The 17,531-nt window shown below is 46.5% G+C and overlaps 1 protein-coding gene across 20 annotated transcripts in view; it reads left to right on the forward strand.

Moving 5' to 3' along the window:
- LOC127002502 (demethylmenaquinone methyltransferase-like) overlaps window positions 1–17,531 on the forward strand; it is a 94,339-nt gene that overhangs the window by 22,558 nt on the left and 54,250 nt on the right. The window contains exons 5-6 of one of the 20 annotated variants that reach the window (XM_050868531.1): window positions 6,732–6,844; window positions 7,203–10,654. The exons of 17 other annotated variants lie outside the window; for them this stretch is intronic. In XM_050868531.1, the coding sequence (XP_050724488.1) occupies window positions 6,732–6,844; window positions 7,203–7,283 (194 nt within the window). In that variant the 3' untranslated portion in view covers window positions 7,284–10,654. Of the gene's footprint in view, window positions 1–6,731; window positions 6,845–7,202; window positions 10,655–17,531 lie in introns of those variants that run through there. 2 more of the 20 variants (XM_050868532.1, XM_050868530.1) reach the window with 2 other exon arrangements.

Here is a 17,531-nt window from a genome sequence, read left to right on the forward strand (position 1 = left end):
CCCGCAATGGGTGTGTTATGGACCAGCTTAAGCGTCACGGGGACGTATATGTCTGGGATGACCAGTTGGTCTATAGGTACCGGTTTGGTTGGCCATGACCTACAAAGGAGGTTGTCCTCTGATAGGAAGAATTGTGAAAAGGGAACTGGCAATTCAGGAAGGTTTGATTCGTCTCCCGACTCGAGGGCGTAAATTAACCTCTTCCACACAGGGTGGTCTCGCTGAGCAGTGTGTAGCTCAGGTGAAGTGAAGTTGTGGATGACCTCTGGGGTGGTAATCGCGCCTATCGGAATATTCCGAGATAAGGCATCTGCGACCACATTTGTTTTCCCGGTGATGTATTTTATCTCCGGATTGTATGCTTGGATTGTTAAGAACCATCTTGCCAGACGACCGTGTAGGTTTATTCCCTTGAAAAGATCAGTTATGGTCGCGTGGTCCGTATACACCACAATTTTGTACCCCATCACTATGTCACGAAAATGCTTCAGAGCCCACACAATGGCAAGAGCCTCTAGGTGGGTAACAGAATAGTTCTTTTCCGGAGCTGTAAGTACTCGACTGGCGAACGCTATCACATGCTTTTTGCCGGACTTATCTGTTTGCATCAGAGCGGCTCCTAGTCCACTAGCCGAAGCGTCGGTACAAAGCTGAAAGGGGTCCTTGAAATCCGGAAAGACAAGGACCGGAGCCTGTGTAAGCGCTTTCTTTAAATTCTCAAAACTCGTTTGTTGAGCTGGGAGGCACTGAAATGGTACGTCTTTCTTTAAAAGATGGGTTAGGGGACTCGCGCGTGCTGCGAAGTCCATTATGAAAGGCCGGTAATAACCTGCGACGCCCAAGAAAGACCGTACCTTGTCCGCAGACGTTGGCTGAGGGAACTCGGCAATAGCCTTTATTTTGTCGTCCACTGTGTGGATGCCGAATTCGTCTACGACATGCCCCAAGAACTTGATCCGAGGCTTTAAGAATTCACATTTGGTGAGTTTGAGCTTTAATCCGACCTCTTGAAGTCTGTGTAGGACTGCTTTTAGTGTTGCCAGGTGTGCATGCACGTCTTTACTTGCTATAATGATGTCGTCTAAATACACATAAATAGTTGCCCAGCAAGTCACCAAAAATACTGTTCATTGTCCTTTGGAAGGTCAAGGGAGCTCCTTTGAGCCCGAACGGAATCATCGTCCACTCATAGTGTCCATGAGGCGTGCTGAAAGTCGTTATTTCACGGGACTCCGGGGCCATAGGCAGTTGCCAGTAGCCACTGACCAGATCTAGACTCGTAAAGACTTTATTTCCTCTACCGAGACACATCAGAAGATCTCTAAGAACGGGAAACGGAAAATGATCATCCACGGTCGCGTTGTTCACACGCCGGAAATCAATCACAGGACGATAAGAACCGTCTTTCTTTGGAACCAGAAACAAGGGTGAATTCCACGGGGAGTTCGATTCTTTGATGACACCTTGTTCTAACATATCAGATATAAGTTGCTGCACTACTTCCCTCTGACTGTGGGGGAGCTTGTATGCATTGATATATACAGGATTGGTATTGGATTTTAACTTAATGTGATTGTGTTCAGCACACTGCGTAACTCCAAGCGGCTCGTCTGGTAGAGCAAGCGCCCCCCTATAATGTTCCAGCAGCCGGACTAAGGTTGGCTTAATTTCGGAATTGTGTGCAACTTTTAGGAATGCACCTACATTAGCTGTGTCTTGTTCGGGAGAAGCCTGAGACGCCGAGGTTATGCCTGAAACTTGGGCTGAAGGGTATGCAGCTGGTTCCGGGGCTACATTTTTCCCATACACTAGACACTGGCATAATCTAACCCCGTGTTTTAAGGATACAGGGGATCCTGACGTGTTTATTACCAATGCCTCTGCAATACCTCCCTCTTTGACTATCGCGAGAGTTACCTCCACCGTCACCCGGTGTATGTGTGGTGCTCCGTCGATACACACATCACTGCCCGTTGGAGGGGCGTTAGGTAACCGGATTTTAACAAGTTTTGCAGCACGATCCGGAACTACTTGAGGACCTTCTACGACTGCCGTTACTGCCCGCCACAAGTCTGTAATGTTTTCGTGTGGTTTGACCGTAAGAGGTGACACTTGGGCGGTGGGAGACCCTGAGTCTGTGGTGGGTTGGTCATTTTCCCCCTCTGAGGGCGGGATTACAGGTGACATAGGCGATGGATTTACCATCCCTGTATGCGTCGTCCTTGATACACGATCGCGTTGCTTTCAGGGTTTATGGTTATGTGCAGGTCTTTCATGGCGTTTAATCCTAAGATCCCATCCACAGGTAAGGCAAACCTGCTAGATACATAAAAGAAATCTCGAAAGGAACATACCTTTTCATGTAAGCTGACTGTTAGTGGTACTCGCCCAAGGATTCCCAAAGTGGTGCCTGTCACGCCTACCACATTCAGGTCGTTCTCTTGGAGCGGCCAATTTCCCCCTCTCGCCTGTCGTGTCAGTGACCTGTAAGCGGAGTCTGAGATTACATCGACTGTTGTACCTGTGTCTACCGCTAAGGTGAGTGAAATTATGCCCACCTTGCAAGGGAGGGCAATTATGCTTGTCCGTCCCAAGGCGGCAGTGACTGAGTCAAGTTGCTCCCAATTAGTATCGTCCTTATGGGATACTTGGATGTACGCCTTGGGGCTGTCACAAAGTCATGCCTTTTTATTCGAGAAGAGGAGGAGTGTGGTTTACTGTCCGCCGAGGACTTGTTCTTCTGTTCCTCCTTGGCCTTTTGTATTGCATAACAACTGTCTGAATCATGAAAACAATTCCCGTGGACATGGCAAAAGGCAGCCTTCCGCTGATGGTTTGGCCTAGGGTTCCTGTGTGATGAGTGATGGCCACCCCTGTAACCTCCTGATCTCCTATCAGATCCCTGTCTTGAGTGTGTTGAGTCCCTACGTTTCGCGAAGCAAGAATTCTCGGAATGTCCTGAACGTTTGCAAAAACTACAGGTGAGAGATGCCTTACTTTGTGCCTGCAATGCTGCTGCCGTTGCGAGGGGTTGATGGTGAGTGTGTTCTTGAACCTTGACTTCTAACTCTGAGACGAAGTCAACCAACTTCCCGCCCGGTTTGAAGGTCAAGGGAAGGGCAGAACGGCGGTTCTTCTCTGAAATATGAAATAAGTAAAAAAGCAACTCGAAGACTGTCTTCACCTAGTGTTTTTGCATACTGCCCCCTGAGAGCCATTGCGCGTCTTCTAGACTTTTGACACAATTAACCGCCAGCTGATTTGCCTCAGTCATGGCGTCCCAAATCGGCTTTGTTGAGGTTTCTTTTTGGAGGGGCTCAACCGTGTGTGTGATCTGTCTAACGAAGCTTGCTTTACTCCCGCCTCCGAAGATTTTTATGAAATTCCTTTTAAAAATCTCATAGTTTACTCCAATGTCCACCGAAGCAAACGCTGAGGACTGCATCAAATTTAGTGCCCGAGAGCCTGGTAATATCTCGGACCGAATGAATGCAATTTTATCATGATCTTCCGTAATGGAGGAATTTACGATGGCAGACTCACATAGATCTAGGAACTGTCGCCGAATAATCTGACTCGCTGCCGGAGAACTGTCGAAAACTGGCGTGAGTTGGAATGACCCGAATCGGTGGAGGGGGGGGGGGGGGGTGGATTGGTAGGCATTGTGACCGGTTGAGTGGGGGTTAAGTATCCCGAAGAACCCGGAGGTGAAGGGTCCCTGTTTGGAATTGAGGAATACTGAGTACCTGAACGTAAATTTACAACATTAAGATCATTGGTGCCTGAACCGTGTTCCACTTCCTCCTTACCTGAGGGACTCGTTAACTGTTTAAAGGTGTCACCGAGTTTAGCGAGAGTGTCTTTGTTCATATTATGGCTTAAATCAGTTACAATATATGAGCATATTTTAATTGCTGTAAATATTAACGTAACGCGTCTGAGTTAAAAGTTTGCGCCGTACCCCTAAAAACAAGAAGGGATGGTAAGCAAGGTGGCCGTTAGACGTAATAGAAAGTTAAGGTTATAATGTCAGGTTATAATGTAATGTTATAATGTTATAGTTATATGAAATAATGACCCAATAACGCAGCCGTTATTTGGTTAGGAGAAATAGGTGAGCATGCCCTTAAAGTGCGGGTTTCTCCCGAACGGCGAAGAGAAAACGGAGCAAGGGCACACTGAGGAAGTTTGAATTAGAGTAGGGAAATCACAGTTTTACCGCTAACAGACAACAAGAAGGATCAATACCGTATGCAAATGATCGTTACTCTCACAATTACGACTGATTAACAGTGTTAGATACACATAAATAAAAGAGTCGTGCCTCTGATGCAGTTTTGCTGAGTTTGCACTTGTGAAAATATTTGGAACAGGTACAATACCGAGAATATTCAGCTGACGTAGAGCTGGTGACGAAGGATGTCGTCGCTCATGGGGTACCTGGAGCCTTTGGAGTTGCGTTGGAAGACCTTGGCCGCGGCAGGAGCGCGTGTAAGGTTGACTGATGGCATGGAGACTGACCCCCGTAATGGCTGCTGGAAACTGCTGACGATATAGTCGGGCAGGTGCGTGGCAGGGCGGGCGCCGGAACACTGCTGCCAGACGTAGGACGGCTGCGATGCTCTTGTTATTTTGAGAGTTGTGGGGGCAGCGGTTGTAGATATGGCAACCTGGGTGTGTACCCTCTTAAGAAGGCGCCTTGTAGTAACGGTGGTGGGTACTGCTTGCAGTCACCGGGAGATGTCCGCGTTTGCCCTGGTTGACTGTTTGCCGGAAGAGGTTTGGGCCGATGCTCCCGGCAGCGGCGGTGTTGCCGCTGTGTTGCTTGGTGCTTGTGGGCTCTGCGGGGAGTGCCTCCTTCTGCGTACCACGGAGGGCTTGGAGTGAGCTGGGAGTGGCTGGTTGTTGGCCTGTAGAGAGCTTGTAGAAGTCGTAGGCCTGTAGTTGGCCTGTAGCAGGGATTTTGACTCCTTCCTTCTTTCTACGCCTGTCCCCGGATTTGTTGGGGAGTTCTTGTGGCTTGGAGCTCTTGTAGGACAACTAGGTAGCGAAGGGCTCGGGCGCGTTGGGACACCGTCTGCCACCGGTGAACGCTTGGTTGCGGGGACTTGCGGGCGTGAAGGGAAACTCTTGCTGTCTTAGAAGAAATATATTCTTAACCTAAGATACAGCGTAGCGTGGGTGAGAGAGACGAGACGCTAGGTGTGTGTCGTGCGAGCTCTCTCGAAGGAGTGACGAGTTACAGAGTGGAAAATAATGAAGTTACAATTGGTCACGTATGTCAAGGTGACCTCTAAGCTTGATGAAATGCTTTGTATACAAATTGAGATGGTAAACACTGACAGCTGACATTCCTACAAGGTGGCGTGATCTATCTGTCGTGTTCTTTTTTCCATTGATATACTGCAATTACTATAACAAGGTCGTCCCACCGAGCTGAAGCAAAATGCCAGAAGCATCGCCTCTTCGGTGGGTCCAGAGGATGTACAGGAGCGATAGGACAGGAAACAGAAATAAGGTTATGGTCGGATGAACCCAACGGAGAGAACAGTTTGACAGAGTAAGCAAAAGGATTAGAGGTAAGGAAGAGGTCTAGAATGTTGGGCCTGTCTCCAAAACGGTCGGGAATACGTGTAGGGTGCTGAACCAACTGCTCTAGTTCGTTGAGGAGAGCAAAGTTGTAGGCTTGTTCACCAGGCTGGTCTGTGAAAGAGGATGAGAGCCAAAGCTGGTGGTGAACATTCAAATCACCCATGATGGAGATTTCAGCGAAGGGGGAGTGAGTAAAGATGTGCTCCACTTTAGAATTCAAATAGTCAAAGAATTTTACATAGTTAGTAGAGTTAGGTGAGAGATAAACAGCACAGATGTATTTAGTAATAGAATGACAATGAAGTCTTAGCCAGATGGTGGAAAATTCAGAAGAGTCTAGGTCGTAGGCACGAGAGCAAGTGATGTCGTTGCGCACGTAGGCGCAACATCCAGCTTAGGATTAAAATTTAGGATAGAGATAGTAGGAGGGAACAGAGTAGAAGTTTATGTCAGTAGCCTCAGTAACCTGTGTTTCGGTGAGGAAGAGAAAATAAGGTTTAGAGGAGGAGAGATTGTGTTCCACAGTATGAAAATTAGAACGAAGACCGCGAATGTTGCAGAAATTGATAAGGAGGAGGTTCAAGGAGTTATCAGGACACCTCTCAAGTCGGCAGCCAGAAGGGGAATTTATGGTCCCCCCCCAGGCGGGGACTCCGAGGCATTGTTATTTTTCGCCATTTTGAATTTTGAATTTTGTGAAAAGGTGTGTGTGTTGTGTGAATGTAGTGTGGTGTAGAAAGAGAGAGGAACTCTCTTTAGAGAGCATGCTGAACTGCTCTCTGGTGTTGATGAGACAAAAGGGAAACGGTTAGTGAGGACATGGTCTTTGGAGGGCTTCAGCACCCTCCTCGCTTCCCATATATCCTCACCGAGAGTAGGTCACGCCCGTTCGGTATGGGTCTTCCTACCTACTCCTACTATAGGATCGCAAAACAGTTCATGGTAATCCCAGCAACTTTTACGAGAGGCTTTTCAAACAGGCGAACTTAGGCGCCGTTTAGGATGGGAAAGAGCCTACATAGAGACTTCAGATTTGCCTGGAGTAAACCTTGAGGCGGTCTCCCTAGGGTGGGCTAGACGACGCGCCCCCTAGCGTATGCCCCAATGATTAACTGATTTCCTCCTCTCCGGCACTCCAGGAGGCTTCGTGATCATCGTGATGCGCCATGAGTTCCTGCAGACCGTGCCTTCCTACAAGGACAAGCTGGAGCCTTACATGGACCAGCTGGAGGCGGACGGGAAGTGGAAGAAGGTAGGGAGCACCGTTGCCAGATTATCGTACTCAGAGCATAGTATTTACCGTTTTTTGACACCTAACTATTGCCAAGAAACATCAGGAATTCACTATTTTAACGATAGATATAAATGAATCTAGTTATTGAGCCCCATGAGACATATTTGAAGTCGGAAGTTGGTAAATATATAAGAGGCTGAGTACAACTATCTGGCAACGTTGGTACAAGAAAACATTTACTTTAATCAAGGTTTCTGTCTGGCGGGGCTGTTCACTGTATGGGCGCCTGTCACGACACTCTGGTATAAGGAGATGGTCAGGAGCTGGCCAGGGGGAGAAGGTCACGTATTTGAAATGATGGTCATAATTCCTTCAGGTGGAGCGGCGCATCGTCCCAAACTATTTCTGTGACAAGGAGGGTCTCGTCTTCGTCTTCCGCATCACTAAGCCTGAGTGAGGAGGAATAGGAGGGAAGGGAAAGGAGAGAGATGAAGAGGAGAAGTTATAGTGGTGCTGTGCCAAGGCTGTCTCTTTGTAACAGCCTTGGCTTTCGTCGCGGCACCCGAGACTGAGGTGTGAATTATCGTGCTCTGGCAACCTGGCGTCATGGCGTCTACGATGTTATATGATAGTCTACGCATAGGGCACATTTGTCAGTATTAATCATATTATTGAAATTGTCGTAAAAATCTGTTTTAGTTTATAAGACTGAGGCTGCAGAATCCTTAACCTCAGACCTTGCTATCATCTCCGATTGTGATAAAAGGAACCTTTGGGTTTTTGTGTCCTTCAATGCCTCAAAAACCCAATTTATCCACCTTTCAACTCGACACAATCTTCCAAACACCTATCCCCTATTCTTCAACTACACTCAGCTGTCACCTTATAATTCTTCAGAACTAAATATCCTCGGTCTATCCTTAACTCAAAATCAAAAACTCAAAAACTGGAAACTTCTCATCTCTTCTCTCACTAAATCAGCTTCCTCGAGGTTGGGCGTTCTGTATCGTCTCCTCCAGTTCTTCTGCCCCGCACCGCTGCTATCCATATACAAGGGCCTTGTCCGCCCTCGTATGGAGTATGCATCGCACGTGTGGGGGGCTCCACCCACACAGCTCTTCTCTATCTTTCGGCCACTCCTCTGTTGTAAAAAAAAAATAAGGTCGCTGATTATGTAGCTGTATGTGTGTGTGCAATGTGCATGTGTAATGGCAAGTTGCCAGAACACGATAACGAAGACCTCAGACTCGTGTGCTGCGACTATAGTATACGTTTAGGAATGCTTGGTCTGGGTCTTGGGGTCTTGATGATGTACAGACATGTATATATATAATAAACGGGTGCCTACTTCCCCTCAGAATCATGTTAATCGTTGTTTGTTTCTCAAGTTAATTTAAGTGATTACTTTTCCTAATTTTAAATGCGTCTGCTGTTCCTAATTTATAATGTGTCTGCTGTTCCTAATTTTAAATGCGTCTGCTGTTCCTAATTTATAATGTGTCTGCTGTTCCTAATTTATAATGCGTCTGCTGTTCCTAATTTATAATGTGTCTGCTGTTCCTAATTTATAATGCGTCTGCTGTTCCTAATTTATAATGTGTCTGCTGTTCCTAATTTATAATGCGTCTGCTGTTCCTAATTTATAAGGTGTCTGCTGTTCCTAATTTATAATGTGTCTACTGTTCCTAATTTATAATGTGTCTACTGTTCCTAATTTATAATGTGTCTACTGTTCCTAATTTATAATGTGTCTACTGTTCCTAATTTATAATGTGTCTACTGTTCCTAATTTATAATGTGTCTACTGTTCCTAATTTATAATGTGTCTACTGTTCCTAATTTATAATGTGTCTACTGTTCCTAATTTATAATGTGTCTACTGTTCCTAATTTATAATGTGTCTACTGTTCCTAATTTATAATGTGTCTACTGTTCCTAATTTATAATGTGTCTACTGTTCCTAATTTATAATGTGTCTGCTGTTCCTAATTTATAATGTGTCTACTGTTCCTAATTTATAATGTGTCTGCTGTTCCTAATTTATAATGTGTCTGCTGTTTCTAATTTATAATGTGTCTACTGTTCCTAATTTATAATGTCTACTGTTACTACTACTGCTACTGGCTATGTGCCGAGCCTATGGAAAGTAGCTAATGTGACGCCGATTTTTAAAAAGGGGGACAGGTCAGTTGCTTCAAACTATCGCCCAATTAGCTTAACATCGGTTATAGGGAAGATGCTGGAGTCCATAATAGCCAGGAATATTCGGGAGCATTTAGAGAAACGTAGCTTAAATTCACGACTCGCAGCATGGGTTCACAAAAGGTAGGTCATGCCTCACCAATCTCTTGTCCTTCTACAATAAAGTATTTGAGGCGGTTGACAGAGATGAAAATTATGATGTAATCTATCTTGATTTTAGTAAAGCGTTTGACAAAGTTCCTCACCAACGACTGTTGCTTAAATTACAGGCTCACGGAGTAGAGGGTAAAGTTTTGAACTGGATCAAGGCGTGGCTTAGCAATAGGAAGCAAAGAGTGCAAATCAATGGTAAAAGATCTGACTGGGGATGTGTTACGAGTGGGGTCCCACAAGGTTCGGTATTAGGTCCACTTTTGTTTATTATTTATATCAATGACTTAGACACAGGAATTAGTAGTGATGTTAGTAAATTTGCAGATGATACCAAGATCGGTAGAGTAATTGAGTCGGATCAGGACGCTAGTATTCTCCAAGGTGAACTCAACAGATTATATGACTGGGCGGATAAATGGCAGATGGAGTTCAATGTAGGGAAGTGCAGTATTCTGAGTGTAGGTAGGAACAACCCCTCACATAACTATTGCTTAAATGACACTCTCATAAGTAGGTCTGGGTGCGAAAGGGATTTAGGGGTCTTAGTGAGCTCTGATCTCCGTCCAAGGGCACAATGCATTCAAGCTAGAAATCGAGCTAATAGGGTACTGGGATTTATTTCAAGGAGCGTAAGCAACAGAAGCCCCGAAGTCTTCCTCAAACTATATTTAGCATTAGTTAGACCTCATCTTGACTATGCGGTTCAGTTCTGGTCACCCTACTATAGAATGGATATCAAAATGTTAGAATCGGTGCAGAGGAGGATGATTAAGATGATTCAGGGGTTGAGAAACTTGCCATACGAGGAAAGACTCAAACAGTTAAACTTGCATTCTCTAGAAAGGCGAAGGGTGCGTGGAGACATGATCGAGGTTTATAAATGGATGAAGGGTTTTAATAAGGGAGACATTCATAAGGTTTTGTTGGTAAGAGAACCGGGTAGGACACGAAGTAACGGGTTTAAACTGGATAAATTCAGATTCAACAGGGACATAGGCAAAAAGTGGTTTACTAACAGGGTGGTGGATGAGTGGAATAGGCTTAGCAGTCATGTGGTGAGTGCCAATACAATTGTCACATTCAAAAATAGACTAGATAAATTCATGGACAGCGATATTAGGTGGGGTTAGATACACGGGAGCTTAGGGTCAAAGGAGCTGCCTCGTACAGGCCTACCGGCCTCTTGCAGACTCCTGCGTTCTTATGTTCTTATGTTCTTATGTTCCTAATTTATAATGTGTCTGCTGTTCCTAATTTATAATGTGTCTGCTGTTCCTAATTTATAATGTGTCTGCTGTTCCTAATGTATAATGTGTCTGCTGTTCCTAATTTTAAAAGCGTCTGCTGTAGCCCTACGTGGCGGAATGCAGATGAAGTTAACTTATTTAATCTGAAAGTCAAGTGAAATGATCAGAAAGTAAAGTAAAGTTAAGTAACAGCAGTGAAGTATATGTGGCAGTGAGCATGTGGAAGGATGAGATGGAACGAGAACAAAGATTAACGAAAATAATAAAAACTCTCGCTCCCATCCCTCCCTCCTCCATACTTCCTTCCTCGAACAGAGTCGTCCGCCACTGGAACAGCCTCCCCGCAGAAGTAGTCAGTGCGGAAACGATCAACTCCATTTCCATTGACAGTAACTTTACTACGTCGGGAGTGAACTGAACGTATCCGAGAGTAGCAGAAGTGCTTTAATCCTTTCCACAGGTCACTTAATGTTCTTAGTTCTTTTCTTTTCTTCTATTATGAGATATCATCATCAACATCATAATTTCGTTTAACGTCCGTTTTCACTCTTCCTGAGAGGTTGGACGCTTTATGGGTCTCCTCTATTCTGATCTGTCTTCTGCCTGATGCTCATCCAATCCCATCACTGCCAGGTCTTCCTGTATACACCTTCTCCACGTTTTCCTAGGTCTACCAACTGGTCTCCTTCCTTTTACTTTCAATCTTACCAAAACTCCCAGCACTGTATCCTCCCCTGCTCTTCACATGTCCAAACTATAGGAGTCTCCCTTCTGAGCACTGTTTCCAGGTTCTCTACTCCACATCTGTTAGCCACATCTAGCTGCACTGGACACCCTGTCTTGCCAATCTCTCCACAACTCCCAGCACTGTATCCTCCCCTGCTCCCTTCACATGTCCAAACCATCGGAGTATTTCCCTTCTGATCACTGTTTCCAGGTCCTCTACTCCACATCTGTTAGTTACATCTGAACTGGGTACCCTGTCTTGCCAATCTCTCCAAACCTCCCAGCACTTTATCCTCCCCTGCTCTCTTCACATGTCCAAACCATCGGAGTATTTCCCTTCTGATCACTGTTTCCAGGTCCTCTACTCCACATCTGTTAGTTACATCTGAACTGGGTACCCTGTCTTGCCAATATCTCCAAACCCCCCAGCACTGTATCCTCCCCTGCTCTCTTCACATGTCCAAACCATCGGAGTCTTTCCCTTCTGAGGTGGTGGTGGAGTGGTTAGCGTGCCGGCCCCGCCTTCGCAGCGTTGATGATGATGAGGGTTCAAATCCGCCGCTAACCACCTGGGATTTTTCAGTCACCGCCGAGGGGCCTAAGACAACCCACATGCTGTCCTGAAGACTATCCACCAACCCGGACTCTAGAAGAAGCTATGCAAGTGAAATCAAGAATGATCTCCGGGGGGCAGCATGAGCCAATAATAATTGCCCCACAATAAACATTAGTCTGCGTCATAACGGGCTCGGGCCCACCATCAGGCCCCTAATAAAAAAAAAGCCTACCGGCGCTTTAGGTCACATGTAAAAAAGGAAAAAAAACTGTTTCCAGGTCCTCTTCTCCACATCTGTAAGCTACATCTGCACCGAACACTCTATCTTACCATTATCTCCACAACTCCCAGCACTGTGTCCTCCCCTGCTATCTTTACATGTCCAAACCATCGGAGTCTTTCCTTTCTGAGCACTGTTTCCATGCAGGTCCTTTACTCCACATATGTTAGCTACATCTGCACTGGATCGACACTCTTCTATTATGTGATATGGAACAAAGAATAAAGAAGATAATTAATTGCTCTCCCGCCCCCTCCCTCCCTCCCTCCTTCCTTCATTCCTCGAAATGAGTCGTCCGCAACTGTAACAGCCTTCCTGCAAGAGTGGTTAGCGCATACTGTGTGATTTTCAGTTAATACAAGGCACATGTGTGCAATATTCATGCAGTGGATCGATTGATTGATTGATTTAAATTAGGCGCCGCAACAGCCAGGGTCATATGGCGCCGCATTCAATGAGTTAAAAACTAAAAAAAGGCAAATAGCGTAACACGGAGAATACTTCCCTGTGGTACGCCATCCTCAAGTGGACTAACCTCGGAAAGAGTACTCCCCACTCTAACCCGTAAAAGACGATGAGATAAAAACTCCTTAATAAAAACAGGGAGACGGCCACGAAGACCAAACTCAAACAGGTTAAGTAAAATTCCACGACACCAAGCGGTGTCATAGGCCTTCTCCAGATAAAAAAAAACACGGTCACCTTGTGGTGCTTATTGGCAAACGCCTCACAAACTGAGGACTCCAAGGATAAAAGAGCATCCGAAGTGGAGCGCATCTTTCGGAAACCATATTGCACCGGGGTCAATAAATTCCGGCTCTCCAAGTACCACATAAGCCTGACATTCACCATCTTCTCCATCACTTTACAAGTGCAGGATGTTAAAGAAATAGGACGATAGTTAGTTGCTTGGAGATGATCTTTCCCAGGCTTCAGAATGGGGAGAATTACAGCCACGCTCCACAGATGGAAAATCACCGGTACGCCAAATGAAATTGTAAAGATCCAATAAAAATGTAAAACCACAGTCAGGCATGTGGCGTAAGAAAGCATAAGGGATGTCGTCTGGACCTGGCGAGGAATCATGACACTGGGATAAAGCCGTCTTCAACTCGGAGAGAGAAAATGGGATATTATAAGATTCCCCTCCGGTGGAAGCGAAGTTAACGTCGAGTGATTCCAAATCCCGGCGATGACGAGCCCCTGGTGCAGTAGGATCTTTCCTAGAGACACTGGCAAAGTGCTTGGCGAATAGGTCAGCAACAGTCTTAGGGTCCGCCACCGTTTCCCCTGCATGCGATAACACTGGAGGGGGAGGGGGGGAAAACTTCCCAGAGATCTTACGAACTCTGTTAAAGACTTATGTGAGTGTAGTTCTGGTAGTGATGGAAGAGAGATAAGCCTTCCAAGAAATTCGTTGAGCCTCCTTGAAAGTGCGTCGTGCTCGAGCACGCGCTCGCCGAAAAGCATCCAAACACTGGGGGTCCCCACGGTGACGACGAAGTCGAGATAATGCAGCACGCTTCTCTTGCACAGCAGTAGTGCAAGCGACGTTCCACCAGGGAACAGGACGTTTAGGGAACTGGCCAGACGTCCTGGGGACGGATTGAAGGGCTGCAGAATGTAGGGCATCAGTGAAATAGGATGCAACCTCCTCAGAAGTTCCAAAGTCAGCCAACGGACGAAGAGAGGAGCTAGGTTCCGTAAATCGCTGCCAGTCTGCTTTATCTAGACGCCAGCGAGAAAGGCGTGACTGTGGTACAGAATCAATGCGTTCCAATAAAATTGGAAAGTGGTCACTGCCATACAAGTCCGGTAAGACCCGCCAACGAAAATCAGGAAGAGAATTAGAAGTGCAAAGTGAAAGATCTATAGAGGTAAAAGTACCAGTCTGGCTATGAAAATGTGTCACCTCCCCATAGTTTAAAATTTTTAATCCCTGATCCTCAATAAAAGAAGCAACTAAAAGTCCGCGTGGGTTGGTAGCACCATCATCCCACAACAGATGGCGACCGTTAAAATCCCCTAATAAAAGTAAAGGCGAGGAAAGTTCCTGCACCAGGTCGTCAAGATCGTGTCTGTCAACGGGAACACCAGGAAGGAGATAAAGGCTACATAATGTATAAAATTTGCCCAAATAAACCTTAACAGCAACAGACTGCAACGTTGAGTGAAGCTGTAATGGGACAGAAGGGATATCACAGCGAACGAATATGGCGGTGCCACCATGGTGGCCCTGTCCAGGATTAGGGGTACTGTAAACGGCCCGATACCCAGGAGGACTAGAGTGAGTGTAGTCTCCGAGCATTGTCTCCTGTAAACAAAGGCAAGCAGGAGAAAACCGAGATATCAATGCTCAGAGTTCCTCCCACGAGGCTCGTAGGCCTCTACAATGCCACTGGAGGAGTAGGAAGATGTCTATTTTCGAGTGCGCTCCAGGCGAGCCCCTGAAAGAGACTGCCTTTTACCCACCTGATTCGGTACGGTAATACGGCGAGAAGAGGAGACTGGGACCCGAGAGGAGCCGGGTCGAGGGACCTCGAGCTTTCTCCCAACAAAGGAACCTGCGCCCCCTCCGGACGCCGCACTACTAGAGCCAGACCGCACACCACTCCCCGAAGCTACGTGCTCGCGGGGAGGATTCCCCACACTATCTCCAAGGGATTCCTCAGTTTCCATATCCCGATCAGGAAAACCACTAGAAGCAACAGGAACTGGAACAGAGGGGGTCTCAGCAGGCTAAATATGAGCCTCCGCATCTTCCTCCATAGGCCTATCCTGAGAGACCCCAGAATCATGTATACCTACAGTAATCTTAGCTGGCAGAACAGATTCAACTGAATCTGTAGAACCGCGATGTCGCTTCTTCATACCTCTGGCGGACTTCGGCGAAGCAATGTGAGGTGCATCTACATCAGCATGCATCACCTGGGACGAGGCCGGAGAAGCCCCATCAGAACCTGGAGGTGACTCGACAGAATCACCGAGGCCACTGTCTTGGAGTTTCTTTCTGTTCTTTCCCACACGAAAAAGAGGGCGCCATAAACAATTGCAACTCACCTTGCCGCCCTTGCTGACCCTCTTAAATATGGCTGGGGAATTGTCCTAGACCCCGCTCAGTTCAACTCCTTAAGCGTGGCCTCTTTCACCATGATCCTCCCCTTAGAAGAGACATCCGTTTTTGGTCCCTATAAAAGGTTATAACGTCTCTCTCTTCCACTAGGTACCAGGACAGACCTTCAGAAATGGATTTCCTAATAATTCCTCGTCGCCCTCGCCTCTAGGTTCAGGTCCTCGCAGCTCAGGACTCTCACGCGTTTTCCCAGGTACACTACATTCACAACAGATGGACCTGCAGTGTCCTTAGCTTTCTCCCCAAAATCGCTAGCCAAGAATGAGCGCCTCGACCACTGTCTCCAACCAGTGGTCATACCAGTCTGGTGCCTGCAAAGCGAGCCTCACCCACTCTGCCCCGTGTCAGCCTTAAGGAACTACATAACAGATTCTACGGCGCACGAACAACATCACCTTTTCTGTGATCCCGCTTCAGCCCTCCCTCTGTCAATCAGGAGGATTGCAGGCCTCCTAAGGACCGTCATAGAGGAAGGAGTTCCGGGACATGACCTGCGCGCTCACGATGTCCGAGGGGTAGCGGCCTCCCTGGCTTTCCTTAGGACCCATTCCCTGGACCGGGTCAAGGAGAGCGTCCAGTGGAGCACTGCTTCCTGTTCCTATCTCTCCGTCTGTGGACGACGCCCCCTGCGTTGCGTTAGGACTTCCCCCGTCAAGGGAGATGGAATAGGAAGAAATTTAACTTTTTTTTTTTACTCCTCGGCAGCAAGGTAAAAAAAACGGAGGGTGAAGGTGCACTCCTACCTCTTCCCTCCATGTATATATGTTCCTCTTTCTCCCTCGCGTTTTTTTTGTGTGTGCTACGCTAAAGGTCGTTGTGCTTATTTTTGTTATCAAATGAAGTTTCACGACTACCTTGGAGATTTATTCTGCTGGTATTTCTCTCGGGTAACGGAGTGGATTACTTAACTTTGACACTACGGTAAGTCCGGGCGACCTCAGTCGGTTCTACACTTACCAATTTGGCGGGACGCAAATGTAGACTCAAGTATGTGGTACTTCGATTGAGCTCCCTTTTCTCCGGCTCCAAGTGGGAGTTAGCTATCGTGCACCCTTTTTTGGGGAACCCGGAATGACTAGTGCACATTCCTTACTCCCCCCCTCCTTTCCCTCAGAAGCTTCCTCCAGTCTCTGTCGAAGCGCATTGAAGGAATGAGGTGTGGGACTGGCGGCATCTTCCTCTACCTGTGCCCAGGTGGCGCTGCTGACGCCGTTCTCGATCGCTTCATTCAACTGTTCCACGTGTTATTACTTCATTTTGCTGGTGCAGCCTAGACACTTTGTAGACTAGAAGTTGGGATATCTGCCGTTTTTCTCTAGGCTTTATCGCGAGAGCGAGGATCTCTCTCCTATAATAACTCGTCATTCCGGGTTCCCCAAAATAGGTTTTTCGGAGATCAAAAAGTCACTCTGGTTTTAGGCTTAATAGTTTCCTACCCGTGTTTATGTTGTTTCTGTATACCTGTGGGTGCTTATGTGTGTGTGTGGGGGGGGGGTGGGGGGTGGGGGGGGGGTCAAGGGGAAAAAAAAGATCATAATGGAAGAAAATATAGCCCGCTGATCACTGTCCCCATAAAAAGAGTTAGAAGAGTGGCCAAAAAAGAGGTCAATTTCGGAAGGAGAGGCGTCCCGATACTCTCTTCTGAAAGAGCTCAACTCGTTAGCAGGAGGAAATACAGATGAAGAAAGATTGTTGCAGAGTTTGCCAGTGTAAGGAACGGAGGAGTAGAGATGCTGGTTAACTCGTGCATAAGGGATTTGGACAGTATAGGGATAAGCTTGATTAAAAACTCGTGTGCAGCGGGGCCGCGGGAGGGGGAGAGCTATGCAGTTAGCAAGTTCAAAAGAGCATATAACACTTTTCAGAAGCTGCTGGGGCACCTGAAATATGGTGATAGCTCATCTTCTCTTTGGCAGACGTAGAGGATGGATGTATTGTTCCTCGGCCTCTACTGACGTATCACAAATCATGATGTCCCATAACAGCCAAGGTCAAACACAAAAACGACACTGTGTTCGTTTAGACAAGGCAGACATGTGTCCTATCTTTAAGCAAGTGGATGATCTCCCGGAAAACCAGCTTCTGTGGCATAAATATAAACTGCTTGAATCATCAAAAAAGAGTCCTTCAGTTCACATGATATTTAAGTGTGTTGCAGAATAGATAGTTTACATTTACAGCCAGGAAAACATCCCCATAATCAGTCAGAAATGCATTGTTGACAAATTAGAAGCCAATCACAACAAATACAGGAACTCGCTGAAACCTTTCAAAGACCGTAAAAAAAATTAAAAAAAGCCCAAGTTATGGTAACAAAGTTAAAGAGTTCATCAAAGATGCTGCTAGATTATTTGAAGGAACAGCTTGCAGATGCCCTGAATTCCAGTACTGTGCCTGTCCTCGACAGA

This window comes from Eriocheir sinensis, chromosome 23, assembly GCF_024679095.1.
Source record: "Eriocheir sinensis breed Jianghai 21 chromosome 23, ASM2467909v1, whole genome shotgun sequence".
Taxonomy (NCBI): domain Eukaryota; kingdom Metazoa; phylum Arthropoda; class Malacostraca; order Decapoda; family Varunidae; genus Eriocheir; species Eriocheir sinensis.